The sequence below is a fragment of the Nansenia antarctica genome (genome assembly GCF_963989245.1).
Source record: "Nansenia antarctica genome assembly, contig: SCAFFOLD_260, whole genome shotgun sequence".
Taxonomy (NCBI): Eukaryota; Metazoa; Chordata; class Actinopteri; order Argentiniformes; family Microstomatidae; genus Nansenia; species Nansenia antarctica.
The window spans coordinates 10,001-30,000 of record NW_027663240.1 but is presented as its reverse complement, the minus strand read 5'-3'; the positions used below and the strand labels follow the sequence as shown (position 1 = coordinate 30,000).

Here is a 20,000-nt window from a genome sequence, read left to right as displayed (position 1 = left end):
CTCTCCCTCTCTCTCTCTCTCTCTCTCTCTCTCTCTCTCTCTCTCTCTCTCAATTCAACTCAATTCAATTCAGTTCAAAGGGGCTTTATTGGCATGGGAAACATATGTTTACATTGCCAAAGCAAGTGAAATAGTCTCAGTCTCTCTCTCTCTCTCTCTCTCTCTCTCTCTCTCTCTCTCTCTCTCTCTCTCTCTCTCTCTCTCTCTTGTTATGATAATGGTCTGATTTGAAGCAGGTGTTGAGGGTTAGTTTTCCTCTGACGCATTACAGTAAATCTCTGAAGTCGATCTATAAAGACCGTTATAAGAACCACATGAGTCAGATGACCTAGCATGGAGGTAGGGATCTGGAGGAGGTCTCATCCTAATGCATGGAACGCCATGAGGAATGCCAACTGATGCGTTACCATGACGACTCCTCATCAGCCGACAGATCCCCCGCCAGTCCCCACCCTGTCCCCCACCTTCCATCAGTCTACACCGTGTGTGGCCTAGCAGTGGAGGCAAGGGCAAAACTTTGGTTTGGGAAGTGGGGGGGACACGGAAGATTTATTTTTTACATTTGAAAGTAAAATGCATCAATTTGGTGCACTTTGAGGGCAGAATTAAGAGGCTAGATCTATGAAGAACTACACACATCACTCTGTTGACAAGCATAAACGGTTGTGCTATAAGCAAGCAAGCACATCAAAAGACGAAGCTTAATAATAAACACATTCGTAAATACAGATTTCAGAAAGCTCTGAAATCAGTTAATTTACGGATGGTCAGTTAAAATTCTTTACAAACTAACTGTAAACATGCTGGATACCAACAGTAACATTACCATCATTTAGGTGGCAGCCAGCAATTTTACGTTATCGTGTTTAAAAAGTGGGGGGGACAGAATCTAGGTTTTGAAAAGTGGGGGGGACATGTTGTGGGGGGACATGTAGTGGAGATTACGCCCCTGAGTGGAGGTAGACATCGGAGGACGGACTCATCCTAATGCATGGAACGGGATGAGGAATGCCAATTGATGCATTACGATGACTCCTCATCCCGTTCCATGCATTAGGAGGAGTCCGTCCTCCGATGTCTACCTCCACTGCTAGGCCACACACAGTGTAGACTGATGGGACAGGCTGGGGACTGGCGGGGGATCTGTCGGCTTGTCATTTGAGAAGTATAATATACTCTACTGTTTCTCAGGGTTCTCAACACCAAGACACACACATTGATTTAGTTAGCTTGAACATGAGGCAGAGTGGAGACTAGCAGAGGGGCTGTGTGTGTGTGTGTGTGTGTGTGTGTGTGTGTGTGTGTGTGTGTGTGTGTATTGGTGGATCTACGGCTGTACCCTCTCTAGGCCTAGTACACTTGAAGGCCTCTGTAAGCCCTGACAGCCTTTTGGCAGGACGCCTCGCACGTGAGCGGAGGGACAGCTGCCTGATAGAGGGAGGGAGGGAGGGAGGGAGGGATGGGGGGGAGAAAGGAGGAGAGGAGAGGAGGAAAGAAGGAGATGAGGGATGTAGGCCAGTTCCCAGGCTCTGGTCCCTCTGTGACGAGAGGAGTGGAGAGGGGAGGAGGGGAGAGGAGGACAGGAGAAGAGAGCTCTGGGGGGAGGAGGAGAGGAGAGGAGAGGGGAGAGGGGAGAGGAGAGGAGAGGAGAGGAGAAGAGAGCTCTGGGGGAGGAGAGGAGAGGAGAGGAGAGGAGAGGAGAGGAGAGGAGAGGAGAGGAGAGGAGGAGAAGAGAGCTCTGGGGAGGAGGAGAGGAGAGGGGGAGAAGAGGAGAGGAGGGGTGGGGGTATTGAGAGAGGACTAAGACCAGCTGGTAGGATGTCTGACCTAGATAGCTGCTGGGGTTGGTACAGAAAGCTGCTAGGAAGCTGCACATCGAATCCCAACCAGCCCTGCTTAAATGGTGTAGATGCATCTACAGTAGACATACTGTACATGTCTAGTGTGTGTTACTGGGTACATGTTGATGCTGTAGGAGACATTATTTGGTGTGATGAGATGGTTAGGACCCTTTTAGGACCATTTGGATGTATACAGTCATCATCAGTCTGATCTCGGCTAGGAGAAACAGAATAGATTTGCAGAGAAATCATGACGTTAGAAGGTTCTATCTCCATTTTTGTTTAAAAAAATGTTTGTTTTTTACATAATCTGATCCATTAGGTGTTTATTAATGCCTGTGTGGTGTTATATATTTTTTTAAATGTTGACATTTTTAAATTAGCAATTCATAAAATACAAAGGTTCCATCTCACAAAACATAATGGAATGTAAAAACGTTGACGCTCAATATCTCTGAACTACCCTAAACGGAGATAGAACCTTATCATTCTAAACGGAGATAGAACCTTATCATTCTAAACGGAGATAGAACCTTATCATTCTAAACGGAGATAGAACCTTATCATTCTAAACAGAGATAGAACCTTATCATTCTAAGCTCACGAAATGCTCAAATCCATTCTCCATCTTGTTCTTCTCCTGGTTCGTCCCGTAGCTGTAGAGGTTATCCTGGTTCGTCCCATAGCTGTAGGGGTTATCCATGTTCGTCCCGTAGCTGTAGAGGTTATCCTGGTTCGGCCCATAGCTGTAGAGGTTATCCTGGTTCGTACCATAGCTGTAGGGGTTATCCTGGTTCGTCCCGTAGCTGTAGGGGTCATCCTGGTTCGTCCCGTAGCTGTAGGGGTTATCCTGGTTCGTCCCATAGCTGTAGGGGTCATCCTGGTTCGTACCATAGCTGTAGGGGTTATCCTGGTTCGTCCCGTAGCTGTAGGGGTTATCCTGGTTCGTCCCAGAGCTGTAGAGGTTATCCTGGTTCGTCCCGTAGCTGTAGAGGTTATCCTGGTTCGTCCCAGAGCTGTAGAGGTTATCCTGGTTCGTCCCGTAGCTGTAGAGGTTATCCTGGTTCGTCCCATAGCTGTAGAGGTTATCCTGGTTCGTACCATAGCTGTAGGGGTTATCCTGGTTCGTCCCGTAGCTGTAGGGGTTATCCTGGTTCGTCCCAGAGCTGTAGAGGTTATCCTGGTTCGTCCCGTAGCTGTAGAGGTTATCCTGGTTCGTCCCATAGCTGTAGAGGTTATCCTGGTTCGTCCCGTAGCTGTAGGGGTTATCCTGGTTCGTCCCATAGCTGTAGGGGTTATCCTGGTTCGTCCCATAGCTGTAGGGGTCATCCTGGTTCGTCCCGTAGCTGTAGGGGTTATCCTGGTTCGTCCCATAGCTGTAGGGGTTATCCTGGTTCGTCCCAGAGCTGTAGAAGTTATCCTGGTTCGTCCCATAGCTGAAGAGGTTATCCTGGTTCGTCCCAGAGCTGTAGGGGTCGTCATGTTGTCAATGGTGTCTCTGACATGGTCAGGCCAGATGAAATGCTGAATTAAAAGAAAAAATGCAGAGAGAATGTGAGGAACGCTCGTTTTACATACCGGCTGTGTTTGATACCATTCCTCATTCCATGCCATGAGTTACAATGAGCCCGTCCTCCGATTTCTACCTCCGCCAGCCTCCCCAGGTACACTCAGCCTCAGACTAGACACTCCCTCTAGTGGTAGAACAGGGTATCTCAGTGTCTGTCATTGATTGTCGATGCATGTTACATGAAAGTATTTTGACTGGATTGCTGATAATAACTCTCTCTATCTCCTTCCCTCCCTCTCTCTCTCTCTCTCTCTCTCTCTCTCTCTCTCTCTCTCTCTCTCTGTAGGGGGGGTGCTCAGGGTCATCGTGTGGCGGTGGGTCATGTGACTGCAGCGGAGTGAAAGGAGGAAAGGTGAGTAAAACCTCTTCATCTCTATTACTTCTCTCTTTTTTTTTCTTCCCATCACTTCATTCTCTCTCACTTTCAGATCTCACCAAGTGTGTTCTTTTCACACTCACTCAGATTACCAAAAACCGTAACGTTAGAGTTCTGTTGCTTTCTCCAGAACCTAACCCTGTGTACGTCAGGGTCTTAGCAAGGCTGTGTGAGTGTGTGTGTGTGTGTGTGTGTGTGTATGTGTGTGTGTGTGAGGCTACACTGTTAAGCCGGGCCCTCACGGGGGTCGGCCCAGTGGGACCCAGCGGGCCTGGCTGGAAAACGAAGGATCGCAGCGCCGTCACGGACCAGGGATCAGGATGGGAACGGGGGGGGGGGGGGATCAGGCGGGAATTAGAGCATGTCCGGACACACAGCTGGGCCGGCCGCTGAAGTCCCTCCGGACCCAAAAGAAAAGAGCCTCTCACACACAGCCAGCAGAGAACCCCTCCCGCCTGGGCTTACAGTGGGCCACCAAGCCCTTTCACTCAGTGGTGTCGAACTAGAATGTTCCAGTGGTGTAGAACTAGAATGTTCCAGTGGTGTAGTCTACGTGATATACGCAGGACTACGCCGTACACTCACTAGGAAAGGCCATGGATTTCCGTATACCCACTTAAAAATGTGTGAGGATACGTAGCAGCGTTTTGTGACAGAACTTTCACACTTTCACAATTCATAAGATTCACCCCGTCTGTGTTACAAAGCACTTGACTTTTGGACCATTGGGACTGACTATGTCGTCGTATACCATCAACGGGGGGGAAAATGCGACATGAAATTATGTCAAAATGCAGCACTGTCATGCACAGATCAGCCTTATAACATGTAATGTTAGATATATATAACGTTAGACAGGGAGCGCAGATTTATTTTTATGGCGTTTCCAAAATTAACGATATGAGGCTGGGAGGGAAAAATCACAGTATACCCACTAGAAACAACTAGACTACACCACTGCTTTCACTGACGCAGAGACAGCACGATGGCTGTTCAGCGACTTACAATATCATGTTCATTCCAGAGGAGGCTGGTGGAGGTAGAAATAATCGGAGGACAGGCTGGTTGTAATGCATTCCATGCGTTAACTTACGAGAAAGCCCCGACCTCCGATTTCTACCTCCACCAGCCTCCGCTGCTATTCACTGACTCACAGTCACAGTATGAGGTTTTTTTCACCGATTCTCTGTCTGAAGAAGAAGAAGGCCGTTCAAGTGGCAGGGCATGTCAGTGACATGGGGAGGCTGGTGGAGGTAGAAATCGGAGGACGGGCTCATCGTAATGCACGGAACAGAAGAAGGAACGGTGTGGTTGGAATGGTTCCGTTCCGTGCACAGTTACAATGAGACCGTCCTCCGATGTTCTACCTCCACCAGCCTCCCCCCCTGGCTCACTATCCTTGAAACAGTAGCCAGACAGAGTTAGTAGGTGACTCAGGAAAGTCCCTGTGTGTTCTCTGGACCGAGGCCTAGTGAAGTCATGCTCCACCCCTCCTCTCCCCTTTGGAAGGTGTCGAGGCAACATTCAAAACAGCGGTTTCAATTTGAAAAACCTCGCATATTTTGCGGTGATGTCATTTCCTGCCGCCCACGAACAGCGCTTCTGTTCCCTTGGCGACAGGCCCGTGTCCTGGTTCCCATGGTCCAGAGTTTTATGTTCCAGCCGGGTCTCGAAAGTTGAGGAATGGACGGATGTGTGAGAAAAGAAGAAATGTCTCAAGAAAACACTGCTTTTTCTATGCACCCCCCCCCCCCCCTCCCACCAACCCCTCGTTCACTCTGCTAGACGTTGACAGCTCAGAAATGTAGTTCAATGGGTCAACCGCACTGTATCGTGGGCTATGGCTCCCTCTAGTGGCGGACAGGATGAACACAGTCTACTCAACAACTGTCTCTTCTACTTACTCTTTTCCTCCTTAACACTAGAACAGCCATGCGGGGTCATTTGAGTAAAGAAAAATGTTATATCTTTGTACTATACTATACTATGTACTGTAATAATTTCAGGACCCTCCTTTCATGACTTTTCCTAGATATGTGCGTTCTACCACAGACAGACAGACAGACAGACAGATATGACAGACAGACAGACAGACAGAGAGACAGAGAGATAGAGAGACAGAGAGACAGACAGACAGACAGACAGACAGAGACAGACAGACAGACAGACAGACAGGGTGAGATGTGGTAAGTGACTGAGTGTGTGTTGCAGGGGGAGCGGGGGGTTCCCTGGTCACAGACAGACAGACAGACAGAGACAGACAGACAGACAGACAGACAGAGACAGACAGACAGACAGGGTCAGATGTGGTAAGTGACTGAGTGTGTGTTGCAGGGGGAGCGGGGGTTACCTGGTCACAGACAGACAGACAGACAGACAGACAGACAGACAGACAGACAGAGACAGACAGACAGACAGACAGAGACAGACAGACAGGGCCAGATGTGGTAAGTGACTGGTTGTGTGTTGCAGGGGGAGCGGGGGTTCAGACAGACAGACAGACAGACAGACAGACAGACAGATAGACAGACAGAGACAGACAGACAGACAGACAGAGACAGACAGACAGGGTCAGATGTGGTAAGTGACTGGGTGTGTGTTGTGTTGCAGGGTGAGCGGGGGTTCCCAGGTCTCCAGGGCAGCATGGGGTTCCCGGGCATGCAGGGCAACGAGGGACCCGCCGGACCCATGGGACCCAAGGTGAGTGACAGGGACGGGAACGCACCCCACCTGAGATCACACACCTGAGACCACACACCTGAGATCACACACCTGAGATCACACCACACCTGAGATCACACACCTGAGATCACACAACACCTGAGATCACACACCTGAGGTCACACACCTGAGACCACACCACACCTGAGACCACCACACACCTGAGACCCCACACCTGAGACCCCACACCTGAGACCCCCCACCTGAGACCACACACCTGAGATCACACACACCTGAGACCACACACCTGAGATCACACACCTGAGACCACACACCTGAGATCACACACCTGAGATCACACCACACCTGAGATCACACACCTGAGATCACACACCTGAGATCACACACCTGAGATCACACACCTGAGACCACACACCTGAGATCACACACCTGAGATCACACACCTGAGATCACACACCTGAGATCACACACCTGAGATCACACACCTGGGATCACACACACCTGAGATCACACACCTGAGATCACACACCTGAGACCACACACCTGAGACCACACACCTGAGATCACACACCTGAGACCACACACCTGAGACCACACACCTGAGATCACACACCTGAGATCACACCACACCTGAGATCACACACCTGAGATCACACACCTGAGATCACACACACCTGAGACCACACACCTGAGATCACACACCCGAGATCACACACCACACCTGAGATCACACACCTGAGACCACACACCTGAGACCACACACCTGAGATCACACACCTGAGATCACACACCTGAGATCACACACACCTGAGATCACACACCTGAGATCACACACCGCAAAATGCCAAAGGGTCTTTAATCACAAAGACACACACACAAAGAAAAACAACACTAGTGTTCCATCAATGTCACCCTGATGTCATGGTGATTGGTGAACGTCCCCTGGATAATGTCGTTATGTCACTTGCTTCTTCCTAGGGCGATTATGGACAGAACGGATCTCCTGGACTGAAAGGCGCACGTGTGAGTACAATGTACAATATCCTAGGATCTGAGTATGTGTGGTCATGTGTCATTTTGGATTGAATACGTTTTTAAAATGATGATCATTCTCTATGCCTCCTTATGTGGAGTGTGTGCTGGTTTGCTGAGACATCTTCTGCCCCTCAGCACTACGTCTCCTAAAGACACCTGCTTTTCCCCTCTACCGTGTCCCTAACAACTTCTATTGCCCCCCTTGTACTGTTTCTCTGTTTCTCCAGTGTAAAAAATAAATTAAAAAAAACTAGGTTTAGAAGGAGGTTTGTCCTTCTATCAATGGCCCCGGGCCTGAGCTGGATTACTCTTCCTGCTACGACTGGTGGATTGATGATTCACTTGCTTAGTATTCAAATGTATTGATTGTAAGTCGCTTTGGAATAAGGTGTCTGCTAAATGCCAAAAAATGTAAATGTAAATGTAAAATGATGTCATGTCATGTCTTGCAGGGCCCGTCCGGTTTGCCAGGCTTCCCGGGAAACCCAGGACTTCCGGTAGGTTCTGAACAGGGCTAGCTGTGTGGCTAGCTGTGGCTAGCTGTGTGTCTGTGTCAGTCTGCACTGAGCAGGGAGGCACTGTCTGACCTCACGTTTTTTACCAGCTGTGTGTTCTTCCTCACAAATGTGTTGAAATGGCTGACATGTGCGTGTGTGTGTCTGTGTGTGTGTGTGTGTGTGTTTGTGTGCGTGTGTGTGTGTGTGTGTGTGTGTGCGTGTGTGTGTGTGTTTGTCTTCGCCTCCCTTTCGCAGGGCATTCCCGGACAAGATGGCCCCCCTGGATCGTACGGTATCCCAGGGTGCAATGGGACAAAAGTAAGTCAAGGTTTAAGCTGGAGAGTTCTCTGCTATTACAGACCCTCAACCCCCAACCCCCCTGTCACCCCTCACCTCAACCCCCCGGCCCCCCTCACCTCAACCCCCTGTCACCCTCACCTCAACCCCCTGTCATCCCTCACCTCAACCCCCTGTCATCCTTTACCTCAACCCCCTGTCACCCTTTACCTCAACCCCCTGTCATCCTTTACCTCAACCCCCTGTCACCCCTCACCTCAACCCCCTGTCATCCTTTACCTCAACCCCCTGTCACCCCTCACCTCAACCCCCTGTCATCCTTTACCTCAACCCCCTGTCATCCTTTACCTCAACCCCCTGTCATCCTTTACCTCAACCCCCTGTCATCCTTTACCTCAACCCCCTGTCATCCTTTACCTCAACCCCCTGTCATCCTTTACCTCAACCCCCTGTCATCCTTTACCTCAACCCCCTGTCATCCTTCACCTCAACCCCCTGTCACCCCTCACCTCAACCCCCTGTCATCCTTCACCTCAACCCCCTGTCACCCCTCACCTCAACCCCCTGTCATCCTTTACCTCAACCCCCTGTCATCCTTTACCTCAACCCCCTGTCATCCTTTACCTCAACCCCCTGTCACCCCTCACCTCAACCCCCTGTCATCCTTTACCTCAACCCCCTGTCATCCCTCACCTCAACCCCCTGTCATCCTTTACCTCAACCCCCTGTCACCTCAACCCCCTGTCATCCTTTACCTCAACCCCCTGTCATCCTTCACCTCAACCCCCTGTCATCCCTCACCTCAACCCCCTGTCATCCTTTACCTCAACCCCCTGTCACCTCAACCCCCTGTCATCCTTTACCTCAACCCCCTGTCATCCTTCACCTCAACCCCCTGTCACCCCTCACCTCAACCCCCTGTCATCCTTTACCTCAACCCCCTGTCATCCTTTACCTCAACCCCCTGTCATCCTTTACCTCAACCCCCCTGTCACCCTTTACCTCAACCCCCTGGTCAGTTGTGAGTTAACGTTGCTGTGTCTGTGTGTTCCAGGGAGAACACGGCAAAGACGGCATTTCTGGGTTCCCCGGCCTGCAGGGCCCGCCTGTAAGCTGTCACATGACCTCCTCCACACTGACACGACATGACATTAGAGCACACACACACCCGTCATATGACATAAGATGTATAAGTTCTACATAAGTTCTATCAGTCCACTGTATTTACCACTCCACCACACTGAGTACTGACTGTCCAAACTCCCCTCTTCTCTCTCCTCAGGGTATCCCCGGAATTACAGGAATGAAAGTAAGTGAACGCTGAGGAATTGTAGATTCTATACCTCTCTGTATGACAGTAGAAGACTCTGTATGACCGTAGAAGACTCTGTATGACCGTAGAAGACTCTGTATGACCGTAGAAGACTCTGTATGACCGTAGAAGACTCTGTATGACCGTAGAAGACTCTGTATGACCGTAGAAGACTCTGTATGACCGTAGAAGACTGTGGAGCTTGAAGGACGCGAGTAGAAGGTCTCTGTCACCAGACTGTGTGTTGTTCTGTCTGCGTCTGCCCGTCCCTAAAGCATCTCTGTCTCTGTCTCTCCCAGGGTGACCCAGGTGGAGTTATGGGAGTTATCCCACTGAGAGGAGATAAAGGATTCCCTGGAATACCTGGTCTACCTGTACGTACTATGTGTGTGTGTGTGTGTGTGTGTGTGTATGGGTGGGGGGGTTTGAGTGTGTGTCTGTGTGTGTGTGGGCGGGTGTGGGTGGGGGGGTTTGAGTGTGTGTGTTTGTGTGTGTGTGTGTGAGAGTGTGTGTGCGTGTGAGAGATAGAGAGTGTGTGTGCGTGTGTTTAAATGTGTGTGTGTGAGCATGTACGTGTCTTTATGTGATTGATAACTCCTCCTCTTCCTGTCCTGATGTGTTTCCCCATAGGGACCGAATGGACCGAATGGACCTGTAGGCCCCTCAGGACCACAGGGGTCAGAAGGACCCAGAGTGAGTGACCAGACCAACACCAGACCAATATCGGACTGGACTCCAGTTCTAGACCAGCTCTTTTTCCTGTGTGACCAAGAGAATCAGAGAGTGTCACAGAACAAAATTGTTACAAACCAGAGAGAAAGAAAGAGGGAGAGACACTCTTTGAAGAATTGCTTCAATGTCATGCTTTAAGGACACATACTGTATGCAAGACAATCAAGATATTAGCCTGACAGAGCTTCTATCTGTGGTTTCTGACTGACCGTCTAACTGATTGTATCTCTTCCTTCTTCCCTCCATCCCTCCCTCCCTCCCTCCCTCTCTCCCTGCCTCCCTTCCTCCCTCCCTCCCTCCCTCCCTCCCTCCCTGCCTCCCTCCCTCCCTGCCTCCCTCCCTCCCTCCCTCAGGGCTTCACAGGCCCCCCTGGTCTACCAGGAGAGAAGGTAAGCTTGGCTGGAGTTAACCAGTTACCCCCCTTCCCCCCCACACACACATTTTGATCATCATCCCATCAGATCCCCCTCCTAGTGGTGATGTCAGAGGAAAGGGTAAATGATGAAACAGGAAGTGATGTAACAGGCCGTTGTGTTGTTCCCTCCTCTCCTCCAGGGTGACCGGCTGTCGTTCGTGAGTGAGAAGGGAGACAAGGTGAGAGAGACGCGGCCGTTCGTTTGAACGCTCCTCAAATATGGATTGTTGATCAAGAACGGAAGCGTTCGCTGAAGAAGGCGAAAACCAGTTCTTGACCTCTGCTGGAAATGCAATACATAATATGAATAATATTTAGAGTGAATGCACTCTTCCTTTCCTTCACAAATGAGTTGTTTGCACCCGAAGAAGTTTTCCAAACTTTACTGAGAGAGACGTACTCGTATCATAGACATGGTGTGGGAGTGAGTAGAAACGAGGAGACGGTAGACAGGTTGTCGAGTCGGACGTTTTCCTTCCCTACTTTGAATGTCAGAACAGCAGCAATAGCATAACAGTGCAACAGCATAGGGTAACAACAACTTCACGTGAAACTCTCGTGTCTCAACAGAAAAGGCTAACTCTAAAACACTACCCAGAAAGCCCCTGGGTTGAACTCTCAACTCCTCGTCTTAAAGGAGCCGTACCTCCTCCATAGTGTCAGGGGAATGTCTTATGTACAGTGGGTCACCACAATGGCCTCATTAGTCACAACATCTGTATCATATTTTCTCCTTGGGGGGTAAAAATCCAACTAATATCCAGTTTGCCATGGGGCTTGGATCAAACCAATCCACTGAATCCAAACCAAAGTATGTCGACAGCTTAAGTCAGCCAGATTTGGAATTAGGCCAGGCACACTGCTCTGCACTTCCATAGAGTTTGCACCTATCCAATGTGCATTATAAGGAGTTGACTTTATTGGACTGTGGCCCCTTCTCATGCTGTGTACCCCCACGCTCTCTCCCTCTCCTCCCAGGGTTCCCAAGGCTTCCGTGGACCCCCCGGCCCCCCCGGACCTCCAGCCCACGAAGCGAAAGGCAGCCCCACTCTGACATACGTACCTGGACCGCCGGTACTCCTCCTCTCCTCTCCTCCCCTCTCCTCTCCTCCTCTCCTATACAATAATAACCAATCATAATGAACGATGCTAATCCATGACGTTATGAGTCATGGATTAGATCAGTGTCTACCTTTCAGTAGATGACTCATATATTGTGTCTGTCTTTCAGTAGATTACTCATATATTGTGTCTGTCTTTCAGTAGATGACTCATATATTGTGTCTGTCTTGCAGGGAGAGACGGGAGACACTGGAGAGAAAGGAGACACGGTGAGTGTTATATGTCTCACTTCTTACATTTATATTTATTTATTACTTTTTGCACTATGATGTTGGTTTGTACTGTCTTGTCCTGTCTTGCACCTGTCCTGCTGTAAACTGCGCTCCACTGTCCGAAACCAAATTCCTAACATGTTTACATTTCATGGCAATAAAGTCTTCTGATTCTGATTCTGATTCTGATTCTGATTCTGCTACTGTGTGGGAGAGACATTCTAACCCCTGGTCGTTGTTCTCCTCAGGGCGCCTGCCTGGCCTATCAGCACGGGATCAAGGGAGAACAGGGCCCGGCCGGACCAAGAGTGAGTGACATCATAAGATTCATTTTTTTTTATTACATTCCTTTGGATTGAGCAAGGTTCTCAATCAATCAATCAATCAATCAAATTGGTGACTGGGTCTGGTTAAAAACATCATTTTCCAGTTTTTTTTCCAGATTATGAAAGGGTAGATTCATTGTAAGCTTTCAAATGATGTGGAAAAGGTTTCACAATTCCCAACATGAGGACCTTTTAATAAAACGCGGTCACATTGTATTTACAGTATAATAACAGATGTTGTACATAAATGAAACCAGCTGAAACAACCTTAGTTTGAATTAACAATATGGACCAACACTAGGCATGGTATCAGTCAGGGATAATATTATGTCTCAGCAATGACGATGATTGTGTCACCACTGACTTTCTGTCTTGTTTGGATTTCAGGGCAAAACTGGCAAGGATGGAGAGGGCAGTGGACACAAGGTAATGAGCCACACCCTCCGGCAGAGGGCGGTGGAGGGACACATCGGAGGACAGGCTCTTTGTACAGGGTATCCGTGGTGTCTTGAAAAGTATTGAAAGTTGATAAATAAATTTTGGGAAAATCAAGACCCTTAATAAGTATTAAAAAGTCTTATCACGATTTTATGAGGTCTTGAATTTTGTTGGTATTTTTCTGAATTAGACTCTGTCCAAAGAGTTTGAGTCCTAAAAACGTTTAGTACAAGTTCGTGAATTTATTAGTTTTATTAAAAAACAAAGATGAACCGGAGATTCTGTTGTATGATAGTGGTCTAGTCTATTGCAAACTAAAGCTGTTAAGTTAAAGGTGTCACTGATGTCAACGGTTACAGCTCGAAGTGGCGGTGAGGTCTGGAAAAATATTGACAAGGTCTTTAAAAAGTCTTAGAAAGGTATTGAAATTAACCTCAAGATTCCTGTATATACCCTGAGTAGGTAACATAGACACGGCTGTTCTAGTGTCAACTGTCACTTAGATCCAACTGTCACTTTCAAATTAACCTCAAGATTCCTGTATGTACCCTGTTGTAACACATGGAATGGCATGAGGAAGATTAGATTAGATTTATTGTCCCCAGGGGGGAATTCATTTTCACACCACTGTACAGTATACATATATACATACGACACCGTATAACACAGACAACAACAGACAGTACTACACATGACAGATACACAAGTACACACACTCAGCGTAGTCTATTATTTAAGGCAACAACGGCTGCGGGGATCAGGCTTTTGCCAAAGCAAGCGAGCCCTTTAGCACCTTAGCGTTCTGTACCTACCTTGATTCCTGTTGGACCATATGCTAAAAAAATTATAGCACTCAATGCACTGTACTTAGATAAAAGTGTCTGCTTATTGGCATCTTTTGTCTTTTTTTCTTAGTATTATAATTATTATGAGTATATTATTATGTTTGTGTCGTAGCTGATCATTGTCATCTGTTCTCGTAGGGGGAGAAAGGCAAATCTGGAGACGGTGGATACAATGGAATACCGGTAAACTAACTGCCCTTCACACTGTACCTGTTAATGAATGAATTATTGGAAATTATTACACAAATTATTGGAAATGTTTTGATCGTAAATGAGCCTTTCAGAAGGTCAGTTCTCATGTCCTCTTGTGTTTCTGTATTTTAGGGTGAAAAGGGAGAGAGAGGACCTCCTGGATATGTACGTATTATTATTATCTCTATGTCAATATCCTGCTAATAAAAACACCTCTGTCTTTCTCTCAGCTCCTCCTCAAACCGAGCGTCACATAGAGATGCAATGATTTTAAATAGCCAGCAGATGGCGACATCCCCTTTAAAAAATAAAAAAAAACACGAGGGCAACATGCAATGTTCCAAAACCTTGAATGTGTGTCCCAAGTGAGACAAAAGTTTATCAATATAACGCAAACAAATGTACAAGGCACTGATGAGGGGGATTCAGTTTAAAAGCCGTTATTTAATGGACAGGCGAATGTTATATGTGTTGTCATGCATCAGCACCAGAGGAAGTGACCAGCCTCTGTGTGTGTGTGTCGTCTCTAGGGTGACGGCGCTCCTGGCGCTCCTGGCGCTCCTGGTCTCCCAGGCTTACAAGGAGACACAGGTGTGACCCCCAACTCCCCCCAACCCCACATTCTATAAGGACAACCCACCACCACAACATCAACTCAGACATTGTCTTTATCAAATCAAGCTCCTACTGTTTAGGTCCTCAGTGGACTAGCATTCATGGGAGAAAAATGCTTTGCAGCTTCAATGACTATCAACACTTGATTCTCCTCTCCTTTCCCCAGGTTACCCTGGTTCTGGAGGAGCTCCTGGTCCCCCAGGTAGGTGACAGAACGAACACACCATGAGTGCATAACGGAACAGCATGTCGTTTTGCGTATTGCTGCCCCCTGCTGGCCACACTGAACACTTCAAAAAAGTGCATACTACGTTTTCGAATAGCACCACACATGTGCATATCCTTATAAATATAAACACATCAAATGTGAAACAGGCACGCAAAGGCCAGTGTCCTAATCCGACACCAGGTTTTAGAAAATGCTTTGTTTGGACTAATACGACTACTTCATCACATGATCTCATTATCTTTCAAATCTACATACTTTAACACTAGAACAGCCGTGTCTGTTTTACCAACTATAAGAACCGCCTCGGGGGTCAAATGACCATAGTCTTTACAATGCGAAGCTGCTACTTACACACAACGACCACTAGTTGGCCGCTTGTAAATTAGCCTGCTTCCTACACAGAAAAACTGCAAAAAAAGCTTTATACTAGCTTATCCTGATGTGATTTTGAAAATGTAAGGATACTGGGGTGGTAGAACGCACATATCTAGGAAAAGTCATGAAAGGAGGGTCCTGAAATTTGATAGAGTGCAAAGATATAAACATTTATTTTACTCACAGGGGGGTCAAATGAACCCCTCACGGCTGATTAAGTGTTAATGCCTTTAAAGTGAATGACTTCCTGTCATCTCTCCCCTTCGTGTATGATGTCATGATTTCAACATGTCGGACGGTGAAGTCAGTGATCCGCCCTGTCTGACTGTATCCCTCCTCCCCTGGGGTCTATTTTAGGCAGCCACATCGAGGGGCCGGCCGGAGAGAGGGGTCTGAAAGGAGAGTTGGGCTTGAAGGGGGACAGAGGTTCTGACGGCCAGTCTCTCCGAGGGCCGCCTGGACAAGACGGGCTTGTTGGACCTTCCGGACCCCCTGGCCCTGCGGGTAGGTGCATTTATTTATTCCCGAAAATCACATGACACTGACACTCCCCATCCATCAACGATGTGTACCGACTGAGTCTTATAGGATATAGGAGACACAGGTTTGAGTCGTCTGTCTCTCACCTGTGTTGTGCGTGTGTTGTGTGTGTGTTGTGTGTGTGTGTGTATGTGTGTGTGTGTGTTGTCTACAGGTGATGGGGAGTGTCCTGACATTGAATTTGGGCCCCCCGGCCCCCCCGGGCCTCAGGGACTGCAGGGGGAGCTGGGACAGAAAGGTAAGAGGAGGGGTTTGGGGGTCTGGGCTTGGGCCTCCAGTCTGTCTATCAACAATGAGTATGATTAGATGAGTCACTAGATCTCTCTCTCTCTCTCTCTCTCTCTCTCTCTCTCTCTCTCTCTCTCTCTCTCTCTCTCTCTCCCTCTCTCATTGTAAATCAGTTGAGGTTTACATATTTAACACTTTAAAACTGTTCATTGTTTCTTTTTACATGATATGAACATTACATGACTACATGACATATTTGGCAGCTCAGACGATCGTGACCTTAGAATGATAAGGTTCTATCTCCGTTTAGGGCAGTTCAGAGATATTGAGCGTCAAAGTTTTTACATTCCATTATGTTTTGTGAGATGGAACCTTTGTATTTTATGAATTACTAACTAAAACATGTAAACATTTTAAAAATAACACCACACAGGCATTAATAAACACCTAATGGATCAGATTATGTAAAAAAACTAAATTTTGACCAAAAATGGAGATAGAACCTTATAATTCGCTCATGATGTCTTTCTTTCATGAGCGAAGCGTCCATGGTCATTGTGCCTCGTTCCCCCCCTTCCTCTAGGTGACCAAGGAGACACGTGTGTGCAGTGCGAAGCCTTCGGACCCCCGGGTCTGCCCGGCCCCGAGGGACCTAAGGGACACCAAGGTGAGGTGGTGGGGTGGGGGGGTGGGGGGGGAAGAGCCAGGGACAGGGGGAGGCTGAGGGAGGCAGACATGGGAGGAAAGGCTCATTGCATGTATGGATGATGATGAACGCGTCCTCCTATATCTCTACCTTCACCAGCCTCCTTTGCGTCCCGCCTCCTACCTCTTATTGTATGGAGCTGTGTTGTTCGTGGAGGAGACTAATAAAGTTGGCTGTGACTTTGAATGTGAATGTGAATGTGAATGTGACACTTCCTACTTCCTACTTCCTCCCCTGGCAGGATATCCTGGAACGGCGGGTAGCAAAGGAGACGTGGGCCAGCCTGGAGCTGCTGGGTCTCCCGGGGGCCCTGTGAGTGACCGTTCTACCGTAGTACACCACGTAGATGCTCCACCACATTGTTCTACCGTATTACACCACGTAGATGCTCCACCACATTGTTCTACCGTAGTACACCACGTAGATGCTCCACCACATTGGAAATGACTCCTCTCATAGCAACATGAGTTTTTGAGACTGAGTCCTGTATGGACAATGGTTAAAGAACGAGCCTACATTGCTGATGTTGTAATGAGAGAAGACATCTACCTGACTTAAGTTTTACTTGCAGCAAGTAAAAAAGCTGTTACCAGAAACTGGCTTAATATTAACCCCCCAAAACAGGAACAGTGGCTGGACATTGTCCAAGACATTTTTGTTGTGGAAAAGATGACGTACCTTTTGAGACTCAAAATCAATATATTTGAAAAATACTGGGGAAAATTTAACATTTGTATGAAAAGTGACAACTTCTAATTTAATACCCATTCAGAATATATTACCAGTAACATGTAAACAAGACTTCTTATTTTCTCCCTTTTTTCTTACTTACCCCTGTTTAGGGGTTATGCTTTGTTTCTTTACCCTTTGTTTTACGATTTAAGTTGTAGATATGATGTTCTGTCCATGTCTATGCTGAAACCCAATAAAAACCCATAAAAAAAAGAACGAGCCTAAGATAAGGCTTGTATCTGCACGAATGTCAAAGCATTGAGAACCTTTTTGAAATTCACATAAAGGTGCGGTTAGGTTCAGTGAACATGGTGAGCACAGCTGGCCACAGCGGGCCAAACCTGACCTTCTTAAGATGTTTTACTCCTCCTCTGCCTCCTTGGTTCTGACGCCCCCCCTCTCCTCCGCTCTCTCCTCTGCCCAGGGTCGGGTGGGTACCCCTGGGCTGCTGGGGTCCCCCGGGGCCCATGGAGAACCTGGGGACGTCTACGTGGCCCCGGGGCTGAAGGGGGACCGGGGTCTGCCCGGCATCGTGGGCTCACAAGGTCTGCCTGGCGTGGACGGCCTGCAAGGAAGCAACGGCATGCCTGGCCTGCCCGGACCCAAAGGAGAGCCTGTAAGTGTGTGTGTGTGTGTGAGGGAGGGAGGGAGGGAGGGAGGGAAGGAGGGAGGGGGGGAGGGAAGGAGGGAGTGAGGGAGGGAGGGTGGGAGGGAGGGAGGGTGGGAGGGAGGGAGTGAGGGAGGGAGGGTGGGAGGGAGTGAGGGAGGGAGGGTGGGAGGGAGTGAGGGAGGGAGGGAGCGAGTGAGTGAGTGAGGGAGGGAGGGAGGGAGGGAGTGAGTGAGTGAGTGAGGGAGGGAGGGAAGGAGGGAGTGAGGGAGGGAGGGAGGGAGGGGGTGAGTGAGTGAGTGAGTGCGTGCGTGAGGGAGGGGGGAAGGAGGGAGGGAGTGAGTGAGTGAGTGAGTGCGTGCGTGAGTGCGTGCGTGAGTGAGTGAGTGAGTGAGTGAGTGAGTGAGTGCGTGCGTGCGGTGCGTGCGTGCGTGCGTGCGTGCGTGTTTTCAACGACGCAGTCATAGGCGTCTCGTCTACATCACCTGCGTCTCGTCGGTAGACGTCACCAGTGTCTCTCTCCTCCTGCAGGCCAAGGAGGGCATCAAGGGGGACCGCGGTCTGGACGGGGACGCGGGTCAGGACGGCCACCAGGGAGAGAGGGGTCCCCCCGGGGTACCAGGGACAGGACGACTAGGGGAGCCAGGAGACAAGGGGACCTCCGGTGCACGAGGCCACCAAGGACATGACGGACTACCAGGTGGGCACACACCACACACACACACACACACATAGACACACACACACACACCATCTATACAGTCAAACAAAGCGAGTCTTAACGTTGTTGTGTGTTGTGTCTCTCAGGGGCCAAAGGCGAGCCAGGTAAAGCTGTGAGTCACCCCGGACCTCAGGGTATCCCCGGCCCCCGAGGGGAGTCTGGCATCCCTGGACTACAAGGTGAGCAACCCCCCCTACCCCCACGCCCACCACCACCATTACTTACGCATGTTAACAAAAAGTTCAAAAATACCAAACAAAAACTATATTTATATCTCTGTTTTATACTTGTTTATCATCTTATGTTTTTGTATTTTTTAAAAATCCTTTTAGTGTACTACACATTTTCATTTCTTTTTCAAAAGTATTCCATAAGTTAACTCCTTTAACTGTTATACAGTACATCTTTGTTTTGCATTTGTTCTAATCTTTCTTTTCATAAACATACATATTCCTCTGAGTTCGTAATTACTCTGTCTAACTTGAAACGTGATGGAGCGAACGTTGACAGTTTCACACCTGTCTACCTGTTGATGACCCCCCCCACCCCCCACCCTCTCTGTCCCTGACCCCCCCCCCCCTCTCTGTCCCTGACCCCAGGTGAGAGAGGCACCCAGGGAGACGCAGGCACGCCAGGGCACCATGGGCTGAAGGGGGAGGCAGGAGGACCCGGCATCGGATTCCCCGGGTCGCCCGGACCCAAAGGTACAGAACACCTTAGAGCTTCCTTAGAATCTAGATGATGATGATGATGATGGTGAAGATGATGTTGATGATGATGATGATGATGAAGGTGAAGATGATGTTGATGATGATGATGAGTACTCATACATGGCTCATTGTTGAGAGAGAGTTTAATGTGTGTTTGTGTGTGTGTGTGTGTGTGTGTTTGGTTGCTAGGATACTCTGGTATACCAGGCACCCCAGGCTTCCCCGGTGAACCAGGGAGACCAGGACAAGATGGCCACAGTGGACGAGCAGGGGCAGCTGGCCCAAAGGTCTGTGTGTGTGTGTGTGTGTGTGTGTGTGTGTGTGTGTGTGTGTGTGTGTGTGTGTGTGTGTGCGTGCGTGCGTGCGTGCGTGCGTGCGTGCGTGCGTGCGTGCGTGCGTGCGTGCGTGCGTGCGTGCGTGCGTGCGCGCGCGTGTGTGTGTGTGTGCATGTGTGCGCGTGTGTGTGTGTATGCTCTATGGTCAAGTATGATGGCTGTGTGTTTGAGTGCATGTGTGTGTGTGTTTCGTAGTTACTCTATGGTCAAGTGTGATGGCTGTGTGTGTGTGAGTGCATGTGTGTGTGTATGGTAGTTACACTATGGTTGATGTCTGTCTGTGTGTCTGCTCCAGGGTGAGCCAGGCCGC

The 20,000-nt window shown here is 48.8% G+C and overlaps 1 protein-coding gene across 1 annotated transcript in view; it reads left to right on the top strand.

Moving 5' to 3' along the window:
* The window catches only part of col4a1 (collagen, type IV, alpha 1), a gene marked incomplete at its 3' end in the record, with an annotated part of 55,418 nt that overhangs the window by 25,431 nt on the left and 9,987 nt on the right, over window positions 1-20,000 (top strand). Inside the window, exons 2-30 of the mRNA XM_080550905.1 lie at window positions 3,698-3,763; window positions 6,398-6,487; window positions 7,448-7,492; window positions 7,957-8,001; window positions 8,257-8,319; window positions 9,353-9,406; window positions 9,581-9,607; window positions 9,910-9,984; window positions 10,241-10,303; window positions 10,696-10,731; window positions 10,898-10,936; window positions 11,736-11,831; window positions 12,053-12,088; window positions 12,340-12,399; window positions 12,805-12,843; window positions 13,839-13,883; window positions 14,025-14,057; window positions 14,423-14,483; window positions 14,674-14,709; window positions 15,469-15,615; window positions 15,806-15,889; window positions 16,463-16,546; window positions 16,827-16,897; window positions 17,742-17,933; window positions 18,456-18,624; window positions 18,732-18,824; window positions 19,245-19,349; window positions 19,545-19,642; window positions 19,986-20,000. The exon at window positions 19,986-20,000 is cut by the window's right edge and continues 136 nt beyond it. Of these exons, the coding sequence (XP_080407031.1) occupies window positions 3,698-3,763; window positions 6,398-6,487; window positions 7,448-7,492; window positions 7,957-8,001; window positions 8,257-8,319; window positions 9,353-9,406; window positions 9,581-9,607; window positions 9,910-9,984; window positions 10,241-10,303; window positions 10,696-10,731; window positions 10,898-10,936; window positions 11,736-11,831; window positions 12,053-12,088; window positions 12,340-12,399; window positions 12,805-12,843; window positions 13,839-13,883; window positions 14,025-14,057; window positions 14,423-14,483; window positions 14,674-14,709; window positions 15,469-15,615; window positions 15,806-15,889; window positions 16,463-16,546; window positions 16,827-16,897; window positions 17,742-17,933; window positions 18,456-18,624; window positions 18,732-18,824; window positions 19,245-19,349; window positions 19,545-19,642; window positions 19,986-20,000 (2,067 nt within the window). The remainder of the gene's footprint in view (window positions 1-3,697; window positions 3,764-6,397; window positions 6,488-7,447; window positions 7,493-7,956; window positions 8,002-8,256; window positions 8,320-9,352; window positions 9,407-9,580; window positions 9,608-9,909; window positions 9,985-10,240; window positions 10,304-10,695; window positions 10,732-10,897; window positions 10,937-11,735; window positions 11,832-12,052; window positions 12,089-12,339; window positions 12,400-12,804; window positions 12,844-13,838; window positions 13,884-14,024; window positions 14,058-14,422; window positions 14,484-14,673; window positions 14,710-15,468; window positions 15,616-15,805; window positions 15,890-16,462; window positions 16,547-16,826; window positions 16,898-17,741; window positions 17,934-18,455; window positions 18,625-18,731; window positions 18,825-19,244; window positions 19,350-19,544; window positions 19,643-19,985) is intronic.